This window comes from Epinephelus lanceolatus, chromosome 14 (assembly GCF_041903045.1).
Source record: "Epinephelus lanceolatus isolate andai-2023 chromosome 14, ASM4190304v1, whole genome shotgun sequence".
NCBI lineage: Eukaryota > Metazoa > Chordata > Actinopteri > Perciformes > Serranidae > Epinephelus > Epinephelus lanceolatus.
This window is the reverse complement of record NC_135747.1, coordinates 25,791,729-25,818,545: the sequence shown is the minus strand read 5'-3', so window position 1 is coordinate 25,818,545 and position 26,817 is coordinate 25,791,729. Positions and strand designations below refer to the sequence as shown.

Genomic DNA, 26,817 nt, shown 5'->3' with positions numbered 1-26,817 from the left:
TCATAAACTGCATGAGTCATACTTGAAAGCTGAATTACCTTTGTTTTTACCCTGCCTGGTGTGCATAATAATTCACCTTTTTAATTTAACAGCAGGACTCGCGCGTAAACACGCACACACTGTGCCACACCTACGCATAAATAAAGCGCTTTTGCCCCTCAGGTCTCGGCGCATGCTTCATTGTTTGTTTTGGTGTTTGGGGGGAATTAAAGAGCATTTTGTCGTTATTAAAATCATGAAAGGAGGAAGTACTGAGTCAGAGTGTGTGGGAGGTGGGGGGGGGGGGGGGGGTGAGCAGGGACTCCGCGCGCGGGTTTCATAATCATGGTGACGCGCTGGGGACCCGCTGCAGACGGGGCTGCTCCTTCGTTCCGTTTGGACTCGCAGCAGAGATATGACTCTCTGTAACGCCTCTTTAATCACAGTTTGACCAGCTGAAGGAGATATGGCCGCTCAAGGATTGTTAAGCACTGTTTTCTCATGTTCGCTAAGCCCCAAAACTATTTCCAAGCGGAGGCTGAGGCAGACCAGGAGCTTGGACCCGGCGCTGATGAGACATTATGGCACCGAGGCTGAGGAGACATCGTATAAGGTCAGTGACAGCTTTGAGTTGCAGGTGATTGTAGTTGGTGTCAGATCTGATTGACACCCAGAAACCCCGTGTCACTAAAAAGATGTCCAAATGAACTTGCCTCCTGATTTTTTATCGGGTTACAAACGTCATTGGTGTTCAATTATTTTAATAATGCTTGGATATAATATGATTTTTCTGTCCCAAAACTTGGCTCAAGATGTGTTTAATTTATAACACGTTTCAAATGCTGATTTATTTTGCAATTGCACCTGGAGTCCTGCAATACTTGCAGGAATAAAAGAGAACAGTACTTGCAGCATTATACAAATCCTGCACCCAGATTCCGGAAGTGGCTGGAATCCCCTAAAGGATCATATTAAGTAACAAGTAAACATATTTTGAAACTTTCTACTGCACATATGGCACAAGCAATCATTCTCTTATTTTCTCAAACGGGAAAAAGGGATCAACCGGAAATCCTCGTCTCCCACTATTGCAACATCAACTCCGTGACTAGTCCATGACAAACAAACTAGCTTTATGTGCAGAGCAGTGATGCACTGTTATTTTGCAGCTGCGTCACTGGACACCAAAAATGATTCAACTCATTCCTTTTGGTGAAATGATGTCAATCGGAGCCTTTGCTTGTGCCAGCTTGCTGATGTTTAAATAGGTGTGACTGGAAAACTTTGTCACACGCGGCAAAGTGTCTCCTTACACTCAGCTCCCAAAAATGTTATTTTGTCCCATCATGGCATGACCTTGAAGGTGGAGTTGTGGAAAAGTTATGAAAGAGGCTGAGATGGGTGTCGATTTAATAATTTCCAGCCTGACAATAGCACACATGTGGAAAACAAAAATAATTGATGAAAGAATCCCAAATTATTACATTTGTGCATTTTTAATGTGTAACTAGCCCTTAGAACAGGACCATTACTTCCATATAACTCCTAAGGGGCCTGCATACACACATTTTTATGACCATTCCCCCTTAAAACTGTTTTCTTTAATACTGTTTCCATGTACTTGCCTTTTGATGTTTAAAATGTTATGGATTTATTGATGTATATGTTTCATTAGTAGCCTCAGAGGTGAACATATGACCACCACACCATGTAAATTAGCAGTGAAATAAATGCACAGTCACCTGAGTTATTCCTGCACGTTAAGGTCTGGATGAAAAAAGATTACTGGTGTTGGTCTCCATGTGGATGTGCCTTACTGTGTCATTTAATTAACATAAAGTAGAGGGAAAATACATACACATATTTAAAATCCATTACAATGGCAATTTGCATTTTTTTTTTTTTTGTTAAAGATAAAAAGACTTACAGTACTCGCACTGTCACATGTTCATAATTTGAGCCGCTCTGCACTACTGACTGCTGTGCCTAAATTGGTCCTCATGGTAACACTGTGTGTTTAGTATAATGGAAACGTATTACAGACTTGACACTATAATAGGCCTGTAATGAATACCAGGTATCTGGTCGCTCTTACGGTCCTTGACGAGAAGCCGTATCCAACAGCCAGGGCCCTTAAAAAAATGTAATCACAGTAAATCTGAATGAAGCTGATTAATACTGGAGACAGCTCCGTGTCAGAGAGGATATTTAATGTGATTTATGACTTTGGGGAGTGCTTGCGTGCTGCCTACACCATTACGCTCTGAGAGCTGCACTACTGCCTAGTTTTTGCCAAGCATTGTTAAGTTGGAAAATATTGCCTCCACTGCAGATAACAACCTCAGACACTGTGGAAATTGAGTTGTTATAGATATTCTCATTAGTCACTGATTATTTTTTTACCACTAATAGAGTGCTGCAGGGATGAAGTTTGGAATTCAGCATTGCCCTGGTTCCCTCGACGAAGGACCAATAGGTTTTCCATTTGATTTTGGATCATTGCAGAAAATACGCATTGTGGTTTTGTTCAGCAAGATTATCTTTAGAATTGGACACCACTTTTGTCATTTTTTTAAGTGTAAGTGCAATTGCCAGAGATAAAAAGCTAACACTGGGCTGTAAACAAACTACACCATGATCCCAGGACTTCAAAGTCACCACCATTAAGCTTGTTGTTCGGCATAATGATGTTTAATATCCCCAACACCTTTTATAGCCTCATTTAGTCACTTGCTTGCAACCTTTAAGACACGTCAAAGCTTCAGAATTCACGAGTGACGTATACTTATTTCAGGCATCTAACCAAAAACCCATTGACTTCATGACGAGGGAACCGAAAGTGCTAAAATGCTAACTCATTTTCAGGTTTTAAGGCTCATTCCTACACCACTCTTTGCCTTTTGGGGTCTTGGTAGACAGTACAGCTCTGCTACTTTACTCCTAGTGCGCCGACATACCAGTGAGAAGAACTCCAGCCAGCTGAGCTCAGGTCTGAGGTGTGAGATCCTTCCTGGAGACTCACATGACCAAGCTGTCGGCTTAAACCGACAGTAAGTAAGTGCCTTACTGTATGCAAACCCTCGATCCGAGCCTGTAATGAAAGTCACATTTTCTGGGTGTGCAAATAGCCAACTGGCAGTTCATTCGGGGACAAAAGTATCTAAGATACCGTCGCAACAACATTAGTGAAGTCAGTCAGACAGTGTTTCCCCCTTTGCACAAAACACTGCTGCACCTCCGCCCAATAACAGCCCCAGCTCTGCAAGACTCTCCTTTTATGAGATGTTCTATATGTCTTGTAACTCCGGCTGCCTGGGCCTCTTGTAAAAAGAAGAAGTTACTGTATTTAGTTTCTTGAATCAGAGTGTAAATCCCATCGGCAGGCTATGCCATTCTAAAAATGAGTCTGTAATCAATAGAAATCCATCACTGCAATGCATTTGTACCCTAAATCAAGGTCTGATGTCTGGCCCAGGGTGTGCTCTGTTATATGTCTGTGATGATTCAAATGATCACCGAGCGGTAACTTCTAGTGGCATGACCCTGGCACAAAAACACATCCTCTCCCTTGTTTAAAAAGGAGTGTCACTGTGGTATTTTTGATCTATGTTATACGTGACCTTGTACTTTCCATAGGTTGAACACCACTCTGTTCTATTAGAGGTGTACTCACTCGGGGTCTCGGTAGTGTGAGCTGAGATGGAAAGCAGAGACATCTGGTTTACATGAACAAAGCTTCAACTCTTATTTCTCACAGTAGAACAGCATGACCTGATCCTTGGCTACGGTCCCTCGGGCACATATTTCTTCCCACAGGAGACTGTCCGTTTGCATGGCATGGAACGGAACCTGCTGGCTTCAGACTGTAGCACCGTGGCATCAAGTTTGTACCTGATAAGAGGGCAAATAAATGGTGGGTTAGATACAAACATGGGGGGTAAATCATTGCTTTACATAAATTCAATCAAATAATAACGGACATATATGATCAGCTAAGTAAGTATGTCAAAGAGTAGTCAAAACCTCAAAAGCTATACCTGCACTGCATAACCAAATAAAGTCTTTACATGAGAACACAGTATGTGTCTCCACCCCTGTCAAAAAGTGCTGACATAATATAGAGTAAAGACATATTGCAGTCTGTATTTGTAAACATTTGTATATAATAATAGGCCTATTAATTACATAAGAAGACAATTTTTAGTTGTTTTTCAGACTATTTCTTAGGCTTTTTTTTTGGCATTACACTGCATAGGTGTAGGCTGCAATTATAACATGCATTTCGATGACCTCTATAGCCTATATTTCAACATATTTCTGTATCATGAGGTGGTTCCCTTGATGACTAGATGAATTGTTGATTTGGACAGCCCTGTGCACTCCCAGACTTCTCGGGAATGCTCCCCAAAAGTCTATGAGTCCACAAAGGTGGTGAAGTCCAGACATTCAGGATTCATTTTAACTTCCTGAGACCTGAAATTTTGTTTGGTATGCATTTTCAATTTCTCCTAGCTATTTGGGATTAGTAGGACCTGATAAGTGTAAAAAAATTCCCAATGTCCTTTAACGAGTTGAATGTTCGCAATGTTTTCAAACATCTTCAAAGGAGTTCTTTCTAATTAGCAGTGTCTTAGCTTGTTACTGTCGCTAAACTTGGACAAATTTGTATGGCATATCAAACTACAAACATTATTAATCGGATTGGCTGCAGACTGACTTGGCAGAGATGGCTGCCATCTTGTTTTTACTTATAACCACTAGACGGCACTAGTTTCTAAGTTTCTACGAATGAGGACAGCAAGCCTAGGTTAAGCAGAATGAAGAAGAAGGTCCAGTAAACCCAAATGTAATGTCGGCATATGAGGACACAGGGTCTTAGGAGGATATAAAGATGAATGGCATGAGCAAGCCCCAAAAGTGAAGCCAAAACAACTCAATCTCCCCCTAGTGGCTGGCTGCAGTATAGGTCATAATCCCGACCTCCTCAATGTAAGTGAATGGGGCATGGTCCAAACTAAAAAATCAAGGTGCGTGTCAAATAAAATATTTCCAAAGATGGTTTCTGTCATTTTAGGTAGTTCTTACTATACTGTTTGTTTTTCTCATGAGTTTGTTTCTAATTATTTATTTGATGCTATAAAAAGGTGGGTGTGACGTCATGGTTGACTGCTGTGATTGACCCAGGATACGCTGGATTAAATTTTTGTACAGTGGGAGGAAGTGGAGTCATCCATCTTTATATACAATCTATGATCACAGTCAACAATATAATTTGCTATCAAATAAGAGCCAGATGTTTAAAGGAACACATTGCTTTAGGCCCAAAATACAACAACACGCTGTGGGAGAAAGGACAGAACATTGAGCAGTAAATTTTATTTTATTAGATCGTTATGGATTCTTTTGGTTTGGAGAGAAGTTACAAACAGACATACGAGCTTCAAACTGACTTTTAAAGCAGCCTTAACAATATGCACATCAACATTAATTTTAGGCAGCTTGCAATACCTTTGATTTGCACTGATACATCTGCCACACAAATCACACTATAGAACAGATATGAAAGTGTTTTAGACGCCTCTGAATATCTTGACAGTCAGCACGACTGCCCCACTGCAAGTCAGTTACTGTTTAATATGACTGCTGGATCCTGTCTCTGATCCACATAAGTGCCTTGCATTGGTTACAGTCATGTTAAGGAGTTATTAAAGCTCATTTTATGTTTAATTTTGGGCTGTTATTGTACCTGTCTTTGGATATGAAGACCATGAGAGATATTGGAAAATATTGCCTTTTGGTAAATCCCTTATGTGAAAAAACTAACTTATTAACTGTCACTCAACTCATTTTTTTTTTTTTTTTACTCCACATGAAATCTCGTCTGTGGAACAGGGTGATTTTAAAAGAACCCCAGGCAGTGTGTGATGAAACTGCACAAGTCTTTCAAGAAATAACTTTGTAAGTCACTCTAAAATGTCAGATTAGATATGCAACTATAAAATCCATCTCCATTTGCTCAGGAAGCTGGTAAATTGCAGGAACGTCTAAAGCCTTTAGAGGGAGCCATTTGTCATTCTGTTACAGGAATGCAGTGACCAAATGAGGACATTAATCACTGGGACATAGATTAAGAGTAAATACAAGGCACTGTAGTATCCATACATGTGTGCACTCATCTTGTATCAAGCAAAAGGATGTCATTGACCACTTGCAGACATCTGCACTGGTATATTTTTATTATGATTTTTTGTATTATATGTTGTATTTGTTGCATTTTAAATGTGTTTTGATTGGCTGCTACCTCAGCCAGGTCTCTCTTGTAAAAGAGATTTTCAATCTCAGTGGAACTTCCTGGCTAAATAAAAGTTAAATGAATAAATAAAATAGATAAAAAAAATGTTTAATACTGAACTAGAAATGTTTGTTGTATTAAATTTAAAACTGATAAAACATGACGTGCCCCATGGCTCCTTGAATATATCGGTGGAATAAGTTGATGATGCGGAGAAAAAAAGTTTGAGAGTACTGTGCTGTTGGGTTGTTTAGAAGGAATGTCATCTGCATTCCTCTGAGCATCATGGAGGAGACACTGCCTGCAGGACAAAGAGCTTGGAGGAAACTGAAAACGTATCTCTCTCAAATGAAAGGAAATACACTTTGTTAAATGCAAGAGGAAGTGTATTTTAATTAAAATCCTTTTCTGGAAATGTTTGATTTGGAGACTGAGACAGTGCTGAAAGGAGGGCTCCTTCAATCAAAGTTTAGAAAGACAGACGTGACTCACCAAAATCTGTATACTCTTAAGCATTATACTTTCAGTACCTTAGAGAAGCACTGGAAACAATTTAGACAAACCTGGGACACTAAACCACTCACTTGAAACCCAAGCTTAAAAGTACCAAAATCTTTCTGCAGGCTGATGCAGCTGTTGGTCTTCTCACAAAATGATATGATAATATGATAATAGGATGCAGGCAGCACCTGCCCCAGCTGCTGTGCCAGAGGCTTCCCATGTGCTTTTGATATTTATGAAAACTAATGTAATAGCATAAGAGATAACTAATGTTGAATTTTGATTCATTTGTCTTTCCTTTTCAATTCCTGATCTGTATCACTTTCTTAGGTACACCTGTTTCACTGCTCATTAATGCAAGTAGCTTATCAGCCAATCACGTGGCAGCAACTCAGTGCATTTAGGCATGTGGACATGGTCAAGACGACCTGCTGAAGTTCAAACTGAGCATCAGAATGGGGAAGAAAGGTGATTTAAGTGACTTTGAATGTGCCATGGTTGTTGGTGCCAGACAGGCTGGTCTGAGTATTTCAGTAACTGCTGATCTACTGTCACACACAACCATCTCTAGGGTTTACAGAGGATGGTCTGAAAAAGAGAGAGTGGCAGTCCTCTGGGTGAAAATGCCTTGTTGATGCCAGAGGTCAGAGGAGAATGGCCAGACAGATGCCCTTGTTCACTTGTACCTCAGCAAATGACTAATAAAAGTCTGGGATCTTGAATCATAATCCATCTGTGTTCAATTATCTAAAACATTGAGCTATTAGTATAGGGGAGACCGGGGTTGGTTGTCACCGTGCTTATTTCAACCACACTAAAGTGTGGTGTGATGTGACATTACTATATGTAGATATCAAATAGTTGGCCTGTCATCCTGCTCATTTTTTGCACTGGTCATAGATGAGGAGATATTTTGTAATTCTTATGGGTTAGAGTATTTTTTCCTTTTGGTGTTGTTTTTGTATTAAAAGCTTGTAGGGTTAGAAGTCATTTCAAAATCAATCACCTGTTAAAAATCAAAGGTAATAGCTTTGATTTGAGTCAACTTTTAGCTGACATGTTTGTCAAGAGGTCAGCTGGGGTTGGTTGTCACATGTGTGACAGTTCAGGAAGACAGCATGGGGAACATAATATAGTCCATATGTTCTCTGGTGGTTTTGATTACACGCACGCACACAATGTTGCTTTAGTTCCTCTTTAGAAATCAATGTTGTATCCAAACAGACATAGTACTTCAACCTGGGCATTTTAACAAATGTTCCTGGTCATATTGTGATGGAGATTAAAATATTTCAGTCACACTGTTTCATTTAATGTTATATTAATAATGAATTGTGATGAAACAATGGCTTCAATAAAGACTAGATTTTTTTTTTCATAACTGTAAATTTGTTCATTTTAATTCTCGTTACAGAGGACAAATCAAACAAACAATAACCTGGTTCAAATTCATGGTAACACAAGGAGCATTAATGTGAATGCTACCATTATAGAGGTGGTATTCATTTCAAAATTTATGTCTTTAACCCTTTACAACCTGAGCAAATTGGCCTGATTCCTTTCAAGAAAACACAACAAAGGCAATGAGCAGCTTTACAAGAAATGACCCAAAAAATAGCAAAAAAAATAATTCCTGACAAATAGTTAAAAAAAAGGTGAAAAAAACAAACACAAAAACAAGGAAATGACCTGGAAAAAAAGTTTTTGGTCATTTTCTAATAATTTCCCCTCTCTCTTTCTTTTCTTTTTCAGGGTATTTTTTCCTGTCATGTTTTACTATTTTTAGCCAAGTTCCTCATTGCCTTTTGCACATTTTCGGAAGAAACCAAACCAATTCGCTCAGGTCTCAAAGATTTAAATGCTTGTGAAAGGCGTTTGAATGCAGTGCAAGAAAACTGATGTCTCTGTAGGTGTAAAGGGGTAAAAAACTACAAAGTTAGACTTTTAAAAGTCATTTCCCCCCCTGAAACCCCATTGATAACTATAGGGACATATATTGTGACAACCAACCCCGGTCTCCCCTACTAATGTAAGCTGAAACGTGTATACTGTTTCTGCATCGTCATTGTTGAACATTACTGGTTTCAAGTATTACCGAAGACCCTTTGCAGACTAAAGAGCTCTTAAAGTACATGAGGATGTCTCCACCCAACATCGCCTCCAAAATGGTTTGTGTTCTGTCAGACATGCTGCTTCCTGTTTATCATGTTGCATTCACAACCTCATTCCAGCGCACCAGGAGGCAGACGCATTCAAAGCCACTCTGAGAGAAACATCCAAACAGTTTTGTAAAGTTTCAGTCTCCCTTTCAGCATGACTGAACCCTGTGTGGATGTGATGTGTAACATTACCCAACCTGCAGGTGATAGTGTCCTGTTTACCTCCTCTGAAGGGGTTTCTGTTAACAACTTGCGCGCGGACACTGAGCGCACTGACCCGTCCCTCAACCCCTCCCAATCCATTTATCAGCGGTGTTGCGTCCGTCACCGTGATGTAAATCAGTCTCTGGACTTGTTCCCTTTTTAACTGCACGTTGTCTGAGGTCTAGAGCCAGGCTGCGAGCACGTGGACTGTATTTATGTGGGTGCGTTTTACTCCAAAGGCGAATGGCGTCGGGTAATGTGGCGTTAAGTGGTGGTCTACAAGTGTGAGGGGAGGGGAGACCTCTCGTCCGCGTCTCTGTAATGGGGGATCCCCCTAAGGAGCGGAGCATCGTCTGTCTTGTGAGTAGCTGCTGTTGTTGCAGTGTGAATTTGTTTGCTTGTTGGAGGGTTTCCAGTGTCTCTAATTGTTTACAGAAGTGTGAGAATTAGTTTCAGCCACACAGACACATGAGGACATTATTGAGCTTATTGAAACGCCCTAAAAGGCGTGTAAGAATCACATGTTTAACTTCTAAGTGTTATGCTATGAATGAATATCTGTATTTAATTCAGTGAGTCATGTCTCCCTGTTCAGCTCATCTGGTTTGCACTTTGCCAGAGCCTTCCTGTGTCCCTGCACACTAACATGCATCTTAATGTATTCCCACCTCATGTATAGGATGTGTTATCCCCACTTGCTCTTATTAACCTTGAAAGCAAAAGAAAAAATAGTAGAATACCCTGTTGTACAGTCTGGCGTGTGCTCAGTACATTAGAGCACATTTATTTATTTGGGCTACTTATTTTAAGAATCACAGGAAGTGAGTAATTGCATGACTTTTTGTGTTGTGTTGGTCACGTCCAAGCTTTCAAGGACAGCCCAATTTTATTTTGGTTTTGTCAACACTGTTACACAAATTTGTGAATAGCAACATCTGCAATCAAATGCAGTTTTCGTTAAGAAAAGAAAAAACAGAATTAAGTGTAAAACTCAAAGTGTCAAGGGGCCATGTGGAAAACTTTTCCCACTATCCCCCATTGAATGGCTTCCTGAGTACTGAGGGATATACATCACCTCACTGGACCTTGTTCAAGTGCGGTCGATTAGTGTAATCTGAGTTTTCAATCTGGCTTTATTGTATGAACCACCTTGCAAGTTTCCTCTCATTGTGTTCCAGGGAGCGCTCACAAAAGCGCTGTGTTTCAGCAAGGCCTTGAATCAAAGTTAGAGCACTGCACAACCAAGAAAAAGTGCACCTTTGTGTGTGTTTACAGGCACGGGAGAGGGTTTAGATCAATTATAATGTGATGCATTTCAGTAAGTGTGCGTACTGTATTGCTGGCTTTGTTGTAACAGTGTAGACAGATGAGTACAAACCAAAAAGGAGCATTAAAGGAACAAACATGAGGCGTCTTTCTGTTAAGTCAGATGGATTATGATGTTGTAGAGAGGCAGCCGGGACAAATCATGTATTTTCATTTTAATGTTACAAAGAACTGGCAGACAGTGACTGTTGTAATCGTGAGCTCAGTGCGATAAGAAAGTGACTTCATCCAGCTGTGACAATGACTGTTTCTGTAATCACTGGGCACAACTGTTTTGGCTTGACTTTTTTTTATATATAAAAAAAACATCCACCAGTCAAAGTTCTTCATTATTCATTATTTCTAATTATTGTAAGAAGAAGAAGAAGAAGAAATGGATGAGTGAGTCCCAATTCTGTATCTTAATGATGGCACCCAAAAGTCATGTCTAGACATGATACAATCACACTATTATAAGATAGCTAATGGGGTATTGCATCAAAATGCTGTACTCAACACTTTCAACACTTTCCACAGAAAAAAGTACGCTCACTTTCATTTGAGAACGTCACTTCACTGACAGTGAGAAACTGTGGGAACTCAGCTCACCCATCATCAGATAGGGGGGAAATTTTCCACTCCCATATAGTCACACGAGAGGAATGTCTGGACAAAATGGGTACATGAATGCAATCATGACTGTATTTTGCTGTTGCACTTGTTTCTGAATAATTTCACAGGATTGCGACACAGAGTGTGGCGTACAGTAAACGCTGGTAGTGGCACTGTACTGAATAATCTTGGCTGTAGATGGTGCTTACTGAGGCTTTTGTCCTGATCATGCGTCGCCATGCTTAAATGATGTAACTGAGGCAAAACATGAGAAATAGAGAGAAGGATAACAGAATGTGCCTACTGCTGTGACAGATTTATGCTGCGTGTGCCCTTGGATACAGTTCCCCATCTGACAGACATGTCAGTGTTTCAGTTTATTTAAAGCTGTAATAAGAAGCTGCAGGAATAGAAATAATTTACACATATAAAACGACTCAGGCTCTAAATTAGTAGGGAGTTATTATGTACATCTTTAGTATAGAGTGAGTAGTTTTTGCTTATTGTCTCATGATTAACACACTATTATAAATATATGATGCACAATAAAAGTTCAAAGTAATGTAAGAATGTTTCTGCATTTATAAAGAGTTGTTATTTGTCCAATAAAGGAAAACAGAGGGTATAGTTTTTATTTCCAGTTGTCATCAAAAATGTTCTCATGTTAATCTGAGCTGCTTTCATGGAATTAGTGTCAACACTATGGGTGGGGGAAAAATCGATATAGCCATGTATCGTGATATTTTTATGTAGCAGTATCATATCGTCACACAGTGCTAAATATTGATTATTTAATTAAATATATATATACTTTTTGTAGCCTACTAGACTAATATAATCAATTGCTTTTTAGTTCACTGGATATATTTTGCTGCTACAAAAAAATGGCTGAATTGAGATGAACAGATTTGAAAGCAGATGTTGACAAAGTTTTCATTTGGGGTCAAAAAAAAAGAAAAGAAGGTAATAAAAAAATAATATAATAATAAAAATAATAATAAAAAGGTAATAAATCACAATATATCGCAATATATTGTATCGCGATAACTCAGCATATCGCAATAATATTGTATTGTGACTGAAGTATCGTGATAATATCGTATCATGGATTCTCTGCTGATCCCCCACCTCTTGTCAGCACTGTCAGGAATGTGAAGTTGACATAATGGTGAGATACGTTTTGTGTTTTTTGACAGGGGCGCCATCTTGTTAGGATCATGCTGTGTTACCTTTGCCTGCTAAGGTGGTCAAACAGCTGTATTTGGACAAACTAATCATGATAAACACCATATGACCTGGCAACCCAAGGCTGAATTACAGACCCTGATGCACTACCTCCACTCACATACCTGGACATTGTATACTGTCTTGTTTTAGGACAGACATTTTGGTAATAGAGATAACAGAGCACGTACCTCACAAGATGGCACTCCCATATATGTTTTTTCACGTTCTCCATAAACCATCCCAACATTTCTTAAAGCAGAAGAATTTTAACAAAACGATGTATGAGTTTTTCCAGTGTTCTGATTGAAACAGGCTGTTTGCGGGTTTTGAGCTTATCATATAAAACTGACCTTCCCTGGAGCAGGTTAGCCATACAGCATGGGTTACCATGGTGATGTACCCCATGAGCCAGCTTTGTGATACAGGAAAACCCAAGTTAAACCCAAAGATAGCTGGCTTACTCGCTAATCTAGCTTTGTGGTGCAGGCCCCAGGTCTTCAGCTAAGAGGATATTGGCAGTTGAATTGTAAAAGCCACTTGTCAGTTAAAAATGTTTACTAGTTACAGCCCCTAAATTGTGAGGATTTCCTGCTTTCTTTTGTCTTACAGTGCGTGAGAATAAATTTGGTATGTGAAAGGATCCAGTGTGTAGGATTTAGTGGCGTCTCACAATGAGGTTGCAAAACTGAAACCTCTCCTGTGTGCTAAGCCTGTAAGAGAACTGTGGTGGCCGACGTGCAAAGTCAGTGTCTCTTTGTAGAGTAAGAGTTTGGTTTGTCCGTTCTGGGCTACTGTAGAACAACATGGCGTCAAGGGGTAAGGACCCAATTTGTATGTAGATATAAATGGCTCATTGTAAATTACAAAAACACAACAATTCTTATTTTCAGGTGGTCATAAACTAATGAAAGCATATTTATGGATATTATATACAATTTCTGCCAGTAGATGCTCCTAAATTCTACCCGCCGGACCTTTAAACCGGTGTTTGATTGTTGGTTAGACAAAAGAAGCAGTTTGGAATATGCCATCTTGGGCTTAAGAAAATTAGGTATTTTGAGACACTTTGCTGCCAAATGATTGATCTGTTAAACAAAAAAGTAATTGCCAGATTAATTGATAAAAAGCCTAATTGTTAAGTTAAGACCTACAGTTGAATACAATTTAACTGGACTGAAAAGTAGCCATACTGTATATTATATATTCACAAAAATAGACAAAAAATCTGCTGTAGAGTTACATTATGTATATATTGCTGTAAATTTGTGCAAACAACTTTTAATGAGCTTATTGTCTTGTCTGTAATGCATCGTGTCTGCCTCCAAATCATATTTTTGTGCAGTAATGGTTATTCTCTTGCTCACAGTCCTAATAGTAGACAGTTGTTCCCAATCTACTGCTGATTATTTCCCACTTGGTTCCCCAATACAAATGGGGTACAGGTGCCTGACCACTGCTTTTGTACAGTAAACATTTTGCCAAATATTTTGTCATATTTATACTGTACTTTGTCATACTGTATGTGTACCAGAAAATAGTATACCACTGTAGCACAGTCCTAATTCTCATTTAATGGGAGTGAGCCACTTTAGTGTAAGCCTTATCCTGATAATGAGTTACTAAGCCTCTTTAGAACATGGCTCATATGATTGGCTTGACCGTACTGGATCAAAGCACTGTAATCTCCAGCATGGAGATGCTCAAAGGTTGAGGATTTCAGATCAGATTATTTGCCCCATCATTACTACAGTACTAAATCTTCAGAATGGCTCATCTGTAGCAATGTTTGCCAATAAAGTGTTTGTGAAGAAATGTCTGGATTTAGATTGATGGTAAATTATTCATAAATCAGTGGAGTGTGCACCCAAATAATATGCATAGTCATGTGCTTTGAGTGCAGCGGGGACAGAATTAAGATGAGATATTTTACATTATGGTAAAGTGTGCTTGCATTATTTATAAGCATATATTCGCTACTAAAATAGGATAATCTGCATAATCAGTGTTCTTGCTGCTTTCCCTGGTGATACAACCAGCACAACTGTGGGACACAGAAGTCCTTCAGGCTGTATTACGAATCTTAACAAGTCACAATTATCGCTTCTACAATCAGAAAAACGCATTTTTGTTGGTTTACATACAGATGAGCAGAAGCAACGGCATCTGCCTGTTCATATGAACAGAGGGTGTGTGGAGGGTTGGTCATGAATTTAGAAGGTGACAGCAATGATAAATGTATCTGATGTGTGTGTGTGTGTGTGTGTGTGTGTGTCCTCAGGGTGACTTCACCTGGAACAGCGTGTCAGGACGTAGTGTTGGCCTGAAGCCCGTCCCTCTGCAAAGCCTCTCAGAGCTGGAGAGGGTTCATCTCCAAGAAGTGGCCTTCAGGAGATTGCTTCGGGATCGCGACCTGGGCTGCCACATCACCATCCCTAAATGTATTAAAACACACACCCACCCACACTAATCGTCCTCTTCCTTATTTTCACCAATTGGCTTATCAGTCCAAAACATAAGCATGGTCGTCTGAAACACATGCACACCGGCAAAATGGAGGACAGTGTTTTTCATTCCATCTATTTTGCATGCAAACAAATATTTTCCTTTTTGTCTAATGATTGTGAAATGCTCATTATTGATTGCCATAAACTCTTGCAGTTTGATTAATTTTATTGTCTATCTTAAAGCTGCAGTTGGTAACTTTTTTATAATGAGTAACTTTTTTGTGCTGAAACTGTCACTATTCACACAGCACTACATACGATGGATAATCTGTGTAAAAAAAAATCATATTCCTCTGCCTCCTCGTAGTGCATCTAATTGCGTTTGCAAGAATCCACCGCACATTAATGAAAACAACTTATCAGAGCCGAGGAGTCTCTAAAGTGGGATTTATACCTCTGCGTCGAATCGATACCGTACCTACAGCGTGGGCTCTAGCCTGATGTGCACTTCCCTAGAAATGTAACTGGCAGCAACACAGACCTTCTGTCTGTTTTTGTAAGCTGAAACCATTTCCTTCAGTGGAAACAAAGCTTTTATTTACTTTAATTTCACAGATAAGAAACAATAAACTGTGAAGACAATAAAGCCTCCACAAAATAGCATTTTAAGTCTTGTGTGTGATTTATCCTGGCTTCATATGAGCTGAGGAAATCTCTGCTCGTTGCTAGGCTAATTTATACAATGTAAAATGCCATAGGCTTGTGCTAATAATGTTAGCATGTTATATTTGTTTGGAAAACGTGTTTAGTATAAGACAGTTGTTTTGTCGGTGAACCCTGTGAGCTGTTACGGAGCCGAATCTTGTAACGTTGCCTTACTTTAATGTTGCTGTTGTCCTTGGCTTCATATAAGTAGAGGAAAAGTCAGCTAGCTGTTAGGCTAATTTATAATATGTAAAATACCATAGGCTTGTGCTAAAAACATTAGCATGTTGTATTTGTGGGGAAAAGACAAATGCTTTTGCTGTGAATGCTGTGAGTTATAGTGAAGCCAGTTTGTGTGCTTGTGTTTGAAATAGTCTCTATTAAGTCGTGTTTAAAGTGTGTTTTGAGTCAACTAAACTTTAAAGCACTTCACAGAAACCCCGCCACCGACTAGTGTTTTTGAGGTGTAACTGCAGAGTGACACAGACACACCACCGCACAAGTATAGATCCTCACAATGGCGTAGGCTCTGCATAGAGCTGACACACAAGTTCAGTCATGTCAGATCTGCCTAATTAGACAGTTTAACTGCAGTTTACAAGCAGTGATTGACATGGTTGAAAGCTGTGTTAGAGAAAGTTAACAACTGTAGCTTTAGACATACTGTAACAGGCTGTGTAATCGCAGACCACTGTTTTTCTAACTGGGTTATTTTAGTAGATAGTCTCTTACTTTGGTTTTGCAGTTTTTTCTAACCTTGTAGTCTACTCCTATTGGATACTTTGTTCACATCTAACACAAGTGGCACTCTCAAAGGAAATGAATGCTTGAAATATATGATGTCTATGACAGTGAAAGAGCAGTTGTACACCTGTGTAGTGGTTATGAATCAAGATCAAATTCTATACTGTGTCCTCACCAGTGTCTGAAATTTGCAAGGGCCACGGGCCATTTGACCTGCAATTTATCCAAGAATGCCCCCAAAAGCCATGTTCCGGGGGCCAAAATTGCCCCCAAGTTTTCGAAACAACTATATGTATTTATATTTTTAACAGTATTACAATCTGACATTAAAGTATAATTTTATTTTCATTCAATTAATTTACCGTCACGTCTACAACTCATTTTCCAGACATAATCAATGAGATTGCACTGATTACGTGAGAGTAATCTGACAGAGAAGGGGAGGGGGCTTTGCTGTACCATAAGTATAGATTAACCATTTCTTGGGTGATCTGTGTCTACACAATGACAAATTAATGAAAAATTAAGGTAGAATGAATGTTAAATTTTAAATTAACTTAATTCCAGGATTGCATCTAAGGAATTTATAGTAATTTGGCCTTTTTAACAGTAAAAGTAACTGTAATGTGCTGAAACATTAGTACTGCTATCAGTAGATTAATGGTTAAATCATCACATTTAAACTGGTTGAATTATAGGAAATCTGAGTGATATTTTGCAACCATAACTTTATTTTTAATTTTAATTTTTATTTAATTTTATATACTTTATTAATCCCCGAGGGGAAATTCAATTTATGTAACCCATTATTTATTTCATTTATAGTGGTTTCTACTGAAGAGTGAAGACACTATCTTAGTTGGTTTTGCTTTTCATGTGCTTATTGTTAGAACATAATTACAATTTTTTGATGGCCCCCAAACATTTTGAAAATGCCCCCATTTTTTAGACCGTGGGGGCCAAAATTGCCCCCAAAATATTTTGTTAATTTCATACCCTGGTCCTCACAGTTTATGAGCAGTTTGTGTTCGTTTATTGGCTCTTTTACTGTGTTACCATTTAGAAAATGAGCCTAAGAATATAAAGAGAAGTGAGCAAAAGCAGGAGCATATTAACCCTGGTTCCTTATTTAACTTTAACACCTCTGCCTCTTTTCAGATGGCCATAAGTACAAGAAGTCACTTCGGCGGAAGTTGGATTCATTATCTAAAGAGAAGAGTAAAGACAAAGGTAATGAGGATGTAGTGATAGTCTGTACTTTGGAGGGAGTGTTAGTGCTCTCCCTTGCAAATTGCCTTTAGATAAGAATTTCTAACTCCCTCAGTTATATTATTGTGACTCTTTCCAAACCAGTGAAGATAAACAGTTCTTTTTTAGTTCTGTGGGAGAGCCGCTGTCATTTCATTCCCTTCCAGTTTCTAATCTAGTCCGCCTCTGACACTTGAAAAGATACTCTTTGATCCTTTTGGCTGAAGCTGTATAGACTCACTGAAGCAGGCATTCTCAGCTGTTTATACCCGTGAAGCGCCGAGTGATCAGAATCTACAGTACAGTAAAGAAGTCTCAGAGGGAGCTGTGATCTTCAACCGCTGCGCCACCCCGCCTGCTGCAACAATCTGGCACCAAAGCAATGTTCTCTGTCAGTCCGGCAGTCGAAGGAAATAACAAAAACAATCTTAAGTGGTGGCTCATTCATTACAGCCTATCCTCCGGCATGGCCAGCCCCTTCTTTCCTCTTTTCCCCTTTTGTTTACAAAGGCACTTCAGAAAGTATGTGCACTCCAACTCCAATATTGAGTGCGTACTGCCGAACACTGTTCTAGGCATTTTGCTTGTCACATTTATTTCCAGCAGCCTTTATTTAAAAGATAAAATCTGAATATAAAGAATGAGTTTAAAAGCAGTTTCAGGCGCTTGCTGCAGAAAATAGAAGCTCCAAAGGTTAACATGTATGATATGTTGAAATGACTGACACATCTTAAATCGAATTCAACATCTCTTAGTTGATTTGGAGCCAGCAGCATGGACTTTAAGTCTCCCTGTCTTGCCCTTCCCCCCGCACACAGAGACGATGCCCCAGGTGTTTGGCATACCGCTGTCGCAGGTCATTTCCAACGACCGCACACACAAGCAGCGGCACGATCCCCCGCGGGAGGAGCACAGTGACCCCACTGAATTGATGCTATCCTTCCTCCACTTCAACTCCAGCTTCAAAAGGGGCAACAAGGAGCTCTCCAGCAGCAACTCGTCCCTCAGCTCCACTTCTGAGACGCCTAATGAATCACCTCTGCACAGCACGCCAGAGGCAGCCCCACGGACACGCAGGAGGGTAGGCTTGTCTGTCGATAAAGCTTACACGCTGTCATAGAGCGGAAGGAAATTTGTCTGATTGCACTTGCACACTACATTTCTCTGGGAATTTGTAACCTTTTTGGATATTCACTCAGTAGGTAGCCATTAAATAACAGCACTGTACGGTTGTCACCCGTCTGCTTGACAGGGCGGAGTATCTGTGGATTGCATCACTGATCTTGATGATAACCAGTCCCGGCTCTTGGAGGCCCTTCAGCTCTCTCTGCCAGAGGAGGCAGCTGGCAAGAGGAAGAAGTGCCACGACAAGAAGCTCAGCCTTAACCCTATCTACAGGCAGGTGCCCAGGGTAGTGGATCTCTGCTGCCAGCACCTGGAAAAATACGGTACACATAATCAAAATTGAAAGTAAAGTAACATAGTGTGTGGCATGTAGTATGTGGTATGTCTAGCTCATCCCTGTGGTGAGTTGTGAGTCAGTAACAAATCTGGTTAATAATTACCCAGTGAATCATACAATTTGAATGTCTTCAAGGCTGAATATTAGTCACAATAATCATCTTTATCTTTGCCTACAGGTCTGCAGACGGTTGGAATTTTCCGTATTGGGAGCTCCAAGAAGCGAGTTCGACAGGTACAAGTTCAGCTGGTTCAATTTAACACACCTTTACACCTTAATACAGGGTTCCCACACAGTATGGTAAAGTATTGACCTTGATTTAAGTAATTTCCAGGTCAATAAAGAGAGCATGGAAAAATATTTGCGTTTATAGACTTTTTCTGTTTTCTAAAATATAAAATTCAGAATGTCTTAAAATAAATTGATCATACAAGCAGTGTTTTTCACTGCGTTTGGAGCAGCCAGCGCAGCTACAATGTTCACCTCTGGGTGAAGGAGTGTGGGTCAAAGTTAGCTTGATGTCGTCGAAAGCAAGGCAAGAAGTATGGTGTGTGAGTGAACGCACACTTTTATGCAGATGCCTTTTAATGGCACCAAATTAGTTTGAAAGAAAATGCAGCAATAACCGCATATTAAGGTTTTGTGAACATTTCTGAGTTATGCAGTGATGTAATTATCAGAAAAGTTAACAGGCTATCGTTTATGGGTGAGGCAGGGGTCGGGCCCAGATTAGATCATGTGAAAATACCTGGGGGCCAGCTGCTTCTCGCATCATATGGGTTATTTTTTTATATATATAATCTAAGTTTTTATTGGTTTAAAAAGGCTCAGTACATGGCATACAGATATTATTTTCTGGGCATACAAGAATACAAGGCACATATTTTTTGCAATATGGAAGTGGACTCCTGTACATAAAGAAAAATTAACAAATAAGTCCAGAAGGAAAGAGAAGGGAGGTTAGTTTTTAAAACATCAAATACAACTGTTTCGCCTTTAAGTGAAAACGTAATTGACTTTCCCTTACTCCTGAAAGCGGCGACCCTTGATGTAGACTTAACGCCTCTTTGTTGTGTCCTTGTCTGCACCCCAGCAGGAAATATTTGGTATGAAGTCATTGTTCATTTGCTTGTTTGTAGTCTGTTTATGAAAGCACATTAGTTCCGCCTGCGTAGCTCCTACTTGGTGCATGTCTACAAACAGTTTGATCGTCCTGCCATCATGAGGTGAATTAAAATATTTCAAAGTGATCTTGCTTGATTAACCAATATTGTGTTAATCATATTGTATAACTTGTAAGACAAAACAGAGGGCTGTTTAAAAAGTGGTCTATGGGCTGGACTTTGGGGGTGACTGCCGTGAGGAAATCATACCTTTGGCTACATTCATCACAGTTACCATGGAGACAGTGAGACAGGGAATAAACAAGGCTGCACAGATGCTGTGAAAATGTGGGGGGAACGAGTATAGGCTGGTTAGTTGACATCCTCTTTGAGCAGAGGTGAACTCAAATACGCTCTATGCCTGAGAAGTCTGGCAATTTGAGTCTGGAAATGTATGAGTTTAAAATGTGGAATGTGCAGGAAGCCTGGGAGTAAACTGTATCATGAGCAACATTTTTGCTGTAATTAATATCCCAGTTTTTCATCCAGCTTCGCAGGGAGTTTGACCAGGGATGGGAGGTGCATTTAAACGAGGAGCACAGTATTCACGACGTAGCTGCACTGCTAAAAGAGTTCCTCAGAGGCATGCCTGACCCACTGCTAACAAAAGAACTCTACACCGCCTTCATCAACACAACATGTGAGGAGCACACACAAATATACACATGCAAAGCATAAAATAACATGTCACTAGCTTGTGGTGAGAATGGTTGGTCATATTTGGGCTTTTTTTTCCTGCAGTGCTGGATTATTCAGACCAAGAGAGCGCCATCCAGCTCCTGATATTTCTGCTTCCTCCATGTAACAGCGACACGCTGCAGCGCCTTCTCTGCTTATTGTCCACAGTGGCTGCACATGCTGAAGACAGCCTGGACAATGACGGACAGGAGGTGAAGAAACTGTACATAGGCTGTTTTGGGGCCTGACTAGATGAGATTTACACACACATGAGGTAGCAGAAGACAAGAATAGCTGCAATGATTGGTTGATTATTCTGTTAGTGGATAGACAGATATTTATTGGCATCCATTTTGATAATTGAACAATAATTTTAGTCATTTTTTAAAGAAAAGTCAAACATTGGCTAGTTTCATGCTTCTTAAATGTGAGAATTTGATGTTATTCTTTGTCATACATGATAATAAACAGAATAGCTTTGGACTTTTGGACTGTTAGTCTGATAAAACATGCCAGACAGTTGCCAGACGTCTGTGGACCAGCTCTGTTGTCAGCACGTCACACATTTTGACACTTGTTGACTCCACCCGCAAGTGCAAAAAAAGTGTTTGTAAAATGGGCAGCCGTCACCAAAAACGAGTAAATAAACTGTTCACAAGTCTAATGTGATTGTGATGAATCCCAGCTGCCATCTGAAGGCAGTCAGACAGATGTTTGTTACACCTGCAGCCTCTAATTTGAAGAAAGTGATGTGCCAAAGTGCAGCGCATTATCCGTGATGATCCATTGTGGGTATCTTGATTAAATGATGCACGACCAGCTCTATCCACATGACGCTGACGCTATGATTCCCCATTCATCATACTGTTTTTTAACATTGCAAGAAGTGTAAGTAAATTGCAGCATAGTTGGAAACATATTTGCACCTACACACCTACACATTTCCTCCTCCATGAAGTCAGCCTGAGCCCAGAGTCCCTTACAGTGTAATGATCATCTTCTCATATTAATCCTAGTTTTTCGACCACTAATTGTCCCAATAGAGATAAATTGTCTCCCAGAGATTTGAAACCTGTTATTCTTGGCCTTGGTCCTACAGCATACATACTCCAACAGTGTTCAAGAAGTCTGTTTGGTCTCTTTGAAGAAAAGAAAGCAGAGCCAGCCTTATTGATGGTGGCAGGGCTGTGTGAGGTGCACATTCCCAACATTGCCAGGGTGCCAAGGAGGGTCTGTGTATAAAAAGCGCCTTAATACCATAATTACTCTATGCATCTAAGAGTTTTCAGTCTTGTGTGGAAGCACACGGGCAGATGAAAAGAAAACCAAGGGTAATTTAGCACCATTGTTACTTTTCACATAAATCATTTCAGTCTGGAAAACATTTCTTTGAATGAAAGTCTCATATTTTATCATGTAGAAGAGCTGATGGCACTCTTACATTGTTGTTATCTTGAGGGGATCATGCCTTTGGTCATGTGTGTGTGCATGTGTGTGTATCCTTCTGTCAGCAGCTAATCTTGCAAACTACTGTACCATTCCACGTAATAATGTGTGTGCACATTTATGAATGTATCTTCAAGAACCTCTCTTGGTTGCGGTGATTCACAATAGTTGGTAAACTTGTTTTATTGACTGTTTTATATCATCATGAACTGCTGATGCCGCACTTCTTGCAACTGGCCAGCAGGGGGTGCAAGGTTGCCAGAAATCAGCTCAGCTAAAAACAATAAGCCTTACCATGTGTTGCAGGCCACATTATGTCCTTCATTGTAGCTCAAAAACTGACATCCATGGAGAAGTTTGTTCTCATTTTGAACTTGAGCATCTGCAGATTAAATCCAGTAATGAATGATATGGTATCTATATTACAAATACAAAAATGAATGGAAGACTGTCTGAAAAATTAATTCTGTCCTCTGTTTTTTGTTTCAGATGACAGGAAACAAGATGACACCACTCAATTTAGCGACCATCTTTGGACCCAACCTCTTGCACAAACAAAAAAACTCAGACAAAGAGTTTGCAGTTCAGAGTTTTGCCCGTGCAGAGGAAAGCTCAGCCATCATCAGCGTGGTCCAACGGCTGATCACTTCATATGAAACGCTATTTATGGTAAGCCATCCTTAACTGTAAACTGAAAGGCATTTAAACAGTTGAAGCCAGCCCTGGGCTTAATCAAACAATCTCAAGGTCTCAGTAAGGTCTCCTTTTGGGGGCGATTCTTCAGCTTAGTAGAGAGGAGCCACCTAATGAAATGTAAACATTAGCTTTACAGGCTCTGAGAAAGACTGAACTTTTACAGGCACCTATAAAACAAAGTAGTGTCACAGTAAAACACAAATGCATGCAATTAGGTTTTTTTTCCCTCCTGAACCTTGTGGAGAATACTCTTTTTAGTGCGTGGCAAATGAGAAGCCTCGCTGGAGGGGTTAATAAGTGTCATTTCAGCTTCTGTTTGGTTTATAGACAGCGATTGGGAGCGAGGGCAAAATGCTCATCTGTATAATGTTCCCTGCTTTTCACCAGATACTCAAGCGCAGATGCACTTAATTGGAGGATTTGAAAATGATCTGTTAAGAAAGCCAGAGGGCAAAAAAAAAAGCCCATTAGACATTTGCTCTGCATCATTAGTTCTGCTTTTCTCAACTGCCGTTAATTATTTTTGCCTCATACCATACAAACAACATGTTGTCTCTGTAGCTCTTTGCATTACAGACACTGTGTAAATACAGGCAACGTAAAAAATATTGGTGTAAAAGAGCAATTCACTGAATGGGGTATGGAGCAGTGTGCACAGTGATGTCATTGTTTGGTTATTTCAAGTGTGATTAATCGTTAAGGCAGAGTGAAATTAATGTAACAAATGCATAGTGTTATCCAACTGTTATGAGCTTCATTACAACCGTGTTTTGATTCTCGCAGGTCCCTGCAGACCTGCAGAATGAGGTGCTGATGAGCGTGCAAGAAACTGATCCTGATGTTGTGGATTACTTGCTGCGGAGGAAGGCCTCTCAGTCCTCGTAAGCTTCCCCCTTTTGTCCCATTGTTTGCGTGCGTGCTGTCCCTCAGGCCAAGCCTCCGAAGGGTCACAATGAAGAATACGTTTTCGTAGTATTTATATGCATTATCGTGTGTTCTTTGTTTCTGCAGCGAGCCAGACCTTCTCAGAGGAGGAGAGTCCTTCCCCCTGACCGACAGATGCTTATCCAATGACTCCATCAAAGTATCTAGCGGAGAGGTGTCTCCCTATGACAATAACTCCCCTGTCCTGTCAGAGCGACTACTGTGTAAATATCCAGAGGATGGCAGCCCGCCCTCAGACGGGATCACCAGACTGTCTGGGTCGTACAAACGCAGCAGCCATTCTAAAGACGGGTCTGGCAGCACCTCTCCCACACTTTCTACAGATAAAGGTGAACTAAATGCATCATTGCAACATATACTTTAGTATTATAATTAATATAATTCAAAAAGATTTTTCGACAATTTGTAAAATATTTGCTTTATTGCTGATGTTTAGATGAGAGGATTGATACCACTCACACATCTGTATGTTAAGTAAAGTTAGCTTAGCATAGCATAAAATCAAAAGTCACAAAAAAAAACGTTTATAATACATATGTATTATAAACATTTGCATATATGTACATATACATTATAATTGTTTGCATATTTTATTAACTTTGTCTACACAGACAGGCCAGCTGTTTTCCCCTCTAGCTAAGCTAAGCTAAGCTAAGCTAAGATAAGCTAAGCTAACTGGCTGCTTCATATTTACCATACAGACATGAGAGTGGTACCAGTCTCATCTAAATCTTGGCTTGAACTTTATCAAGAAAATTTCCAAAAATGTTTAACTATTTCTTGAAATTGTGTCAGTTGTGGTCTTAAAGGGACAGTGCACCCCAAAATCAAAATACATATTTTTCTTATTTTCTTATTTGTAGTCCTATTTGTTACTCTAGATTGTTTTGGTGTGAGTTGGCGAGTGTTGGTGATACCAGCCATAGAGATGTCTGCCTTCTCTCAAATATAACAAAACATTAATAGCATCCTCATGGGCTGAGCTGTAACGTCAGTTAGGAAAGTGGTACAAGGTGAGCTAGCAGAAGATGCTCGCTTCCTTGGTGCGTTGACAGGTGTAGCTCAGTAGATAGAAAATAGTTCCTACATGGAACTGCTTACAACAATATCTCTGGGTCATCTTGAATAACCAGGCCATGGTTTCTGGAAAGAAACATTGCTGTTAAGTTTTTCAAGTTTAATTCAGAGAATTTTCAGAGAAGGCAGACATGTCTGCGGGCGATATCGCTAACTCACACCAAAACAATCTAGACTGATGAACAGCTCTACAAGTAAGAGGGAAAGTATAACTGTCCCTTCAAAGACACTAAAATATCACAAGTGCAGTGTCTCTTGTTCTTGGTATAATGTGATTTTAAAAAAGATAAAAGACCCATTATTTGTCAAAACTTGAAAATCAGTAGCTCCCATGAGGCTCTAACAGTGCCTCTGTGGTTGAGACATAAGATATGATCATGATGGGTCCTAACATAACAGTGCCAAATCTAAGTCTTTAAAAATCTTTTTTATCTTTGTTAAAATGGCATGGTGCCCACATTTTACAAGTGCTAACAGTGATAGATAGTCATTCATCTTAGACTATGGTTGAAAAAAGTACAATTTAACATCATGTTATAGACTTTGAAAACAGACGAGAGAGACCTGACTGCATTAAGTCAAGAGTAGGGGAAGAGAAGCTTCCTTTAAAATGATTTTATATTGATATATTGCTTGATTAAACCAAAGTAAGTAATCCTCTTGGTGCTTCTGTTCCTGTTAGAGGCCTCCGCTGATCATTTCTGGGACACCTGGCATGAACTGTTCAACAAGGAGTTCACTGGCCACCGTATCACTGGTAATAAAACCCCCTGTACATGTTGCTGCAGATGGCCTTGAGATATGTAATGAATGCTCGATGCTAATTAGTAGTTTCTCCCAGGCTCCCTCGGAGACGTGTCGGAATGTGAGTCATATGGATCGTCGGAGGGGCTGAGCAGTCACCAAGGTAACAACAAGCTGCCCATCAGACCAACACAAACCTCATTGGGTGTGCTGGGATTCAAGCCACACCTCCCGGTGACTCGCAGCAGCAGTGGTCCTAATGACCAGAGAGGACAGAGACAGCCTCAATCATCATTACATCAGGGACTCGGCAGCCAATCAGGTGCACTTAGCTCGGACAACTTAGCAGAAAGGACAGGACACCCTGCGTGTCCGTTACTAAAGGTCAGGACAGACGATTTGTCTCCCCTTCACTACTCTGGACAGCTGAGGGAGACCCATATTTCTTACTCCACGCCCTCCCTCTTTACGTATCAGCCTGACCCCCAAACCCCACAGCAGCCCCAGCAAAGCCCCGCCCCCCAGACTGTAGATACAGCAGATGCCTCCGGGCCTGGACAAAAAAAGGACCCTGGTACACCAAACTGGCAGACGGAGAGGTGGCATATATGGAATATACTGTCAAAAGAAAATGCAGACGCACTGCCTGAAACCCTGGTGTGATGCACCCTTTCACTTTGTTGAACTGAAGACAACTTTAAGAGAAAGGGGACGTTCTCCTGTCGCATCACCAGTCACTGAAATGCTACTGTCTGTATATGCAGTAATGTGTCCCACTGATAGACTGATGGAACGTTACACCATTATCTTGAACGTGCTGTTATTTTGCAGACGTGTCTAATTGTATAGATACTAGTTTTGTTGCATATATATATATACATATATATATATATAATGTATTATAAAATATAATTTTGTACATTCTGTTTTTAATGTGTTGTAGTCATTCCCACATGAAGATTATTTGCAACACAACCATGAAAAGCTATTGTAGTATTTAGACTTGAATGGCATAATTAGACTTGAATGATATCTGCTTATTTTGAAGCCATGGATGTATTTTCGCCTTTAATTGATAGGACAGACAAGGAGTGGACTGGAGTCGAACCCGGCCGCTGCTGCAACAGCCTTGTACATGGGGCGCCTGCTCTACCACTAAGCCACCGACGCCCCAGAAGCCATGGAT

At 40.1% G+C, this 26,817-nt stretch overlaps 1 protein-coding gene across 2 annotated transcripts; it reads left to right on the top strand.

The window, feature by feature from the left end:
• Positions 1-333: 333 nt before the first annotated feature.
• On the top strand, positions 334-26,555 carry LOC117251219 (rho GTPase-activating protein 6). Of its 2 annotated transcripts, none has more exons than XM_033617299.2 (13): positions 334-592; positions 14,558-14,717; positions 17,331-17,402; positions 18,239-18,501; positions 18,673-18,868; positions 19,061-19,116; positions 20,535-20,685; positions 20,787-20,935; positions 22,659-22,838; positions 23,649-23,746; positions 23,877-24,139; positions 25,570-25,644; positions 25,729-26,555. In XM_033617299.2, the coding sequence occupies exons 1-13, from the start codon at positions 446-448 to the stop codon at positions 26,292-26,294; spliced, it is 2,376 nt and encodes a 791-aa protein (XP_033473190.2). In that variant the 5' UTR covers positions 334-445; the 3' UTR covers positions 26,295-26,555. The 2 variants fall into 2 exon arrangements, with proteins under 2 accessions (XP_033473190.2, XP_033473191.2); XM_033617300.2 differs by lacking the exon at positions 334-592 and adding an exon at positions 9,182-9,495.
• The last annotated feature ends 262 nt before the right edge of the window (positions 26,556-26,817 follow it).

Bases quoted from the DNA above. Each gene is read 5' to 3' on its own strand.
- LOC117251219 (XM_033617299.2), top strand. From the start codon at position 446: ATGGCCGCTCAAGGATTGTTAAGCACTGTTTTCTCATGTTCGCTAAGC. The intron at 20,936-22,658 runs GTGAAGAAACTG...TTTTTGTTTCAG, and splicing joins TGGACAATGACGGACAGGAG to ATGACAGGAAACAAGATGAC. The intron at 23,747-23,876 runs GTAAGCTTCCCC...TTGTTTCTGCAG, and splicing joins AGGAAGGCCTCTCAGTCCTC to CGAGCCAGACCTTCTCAGAG.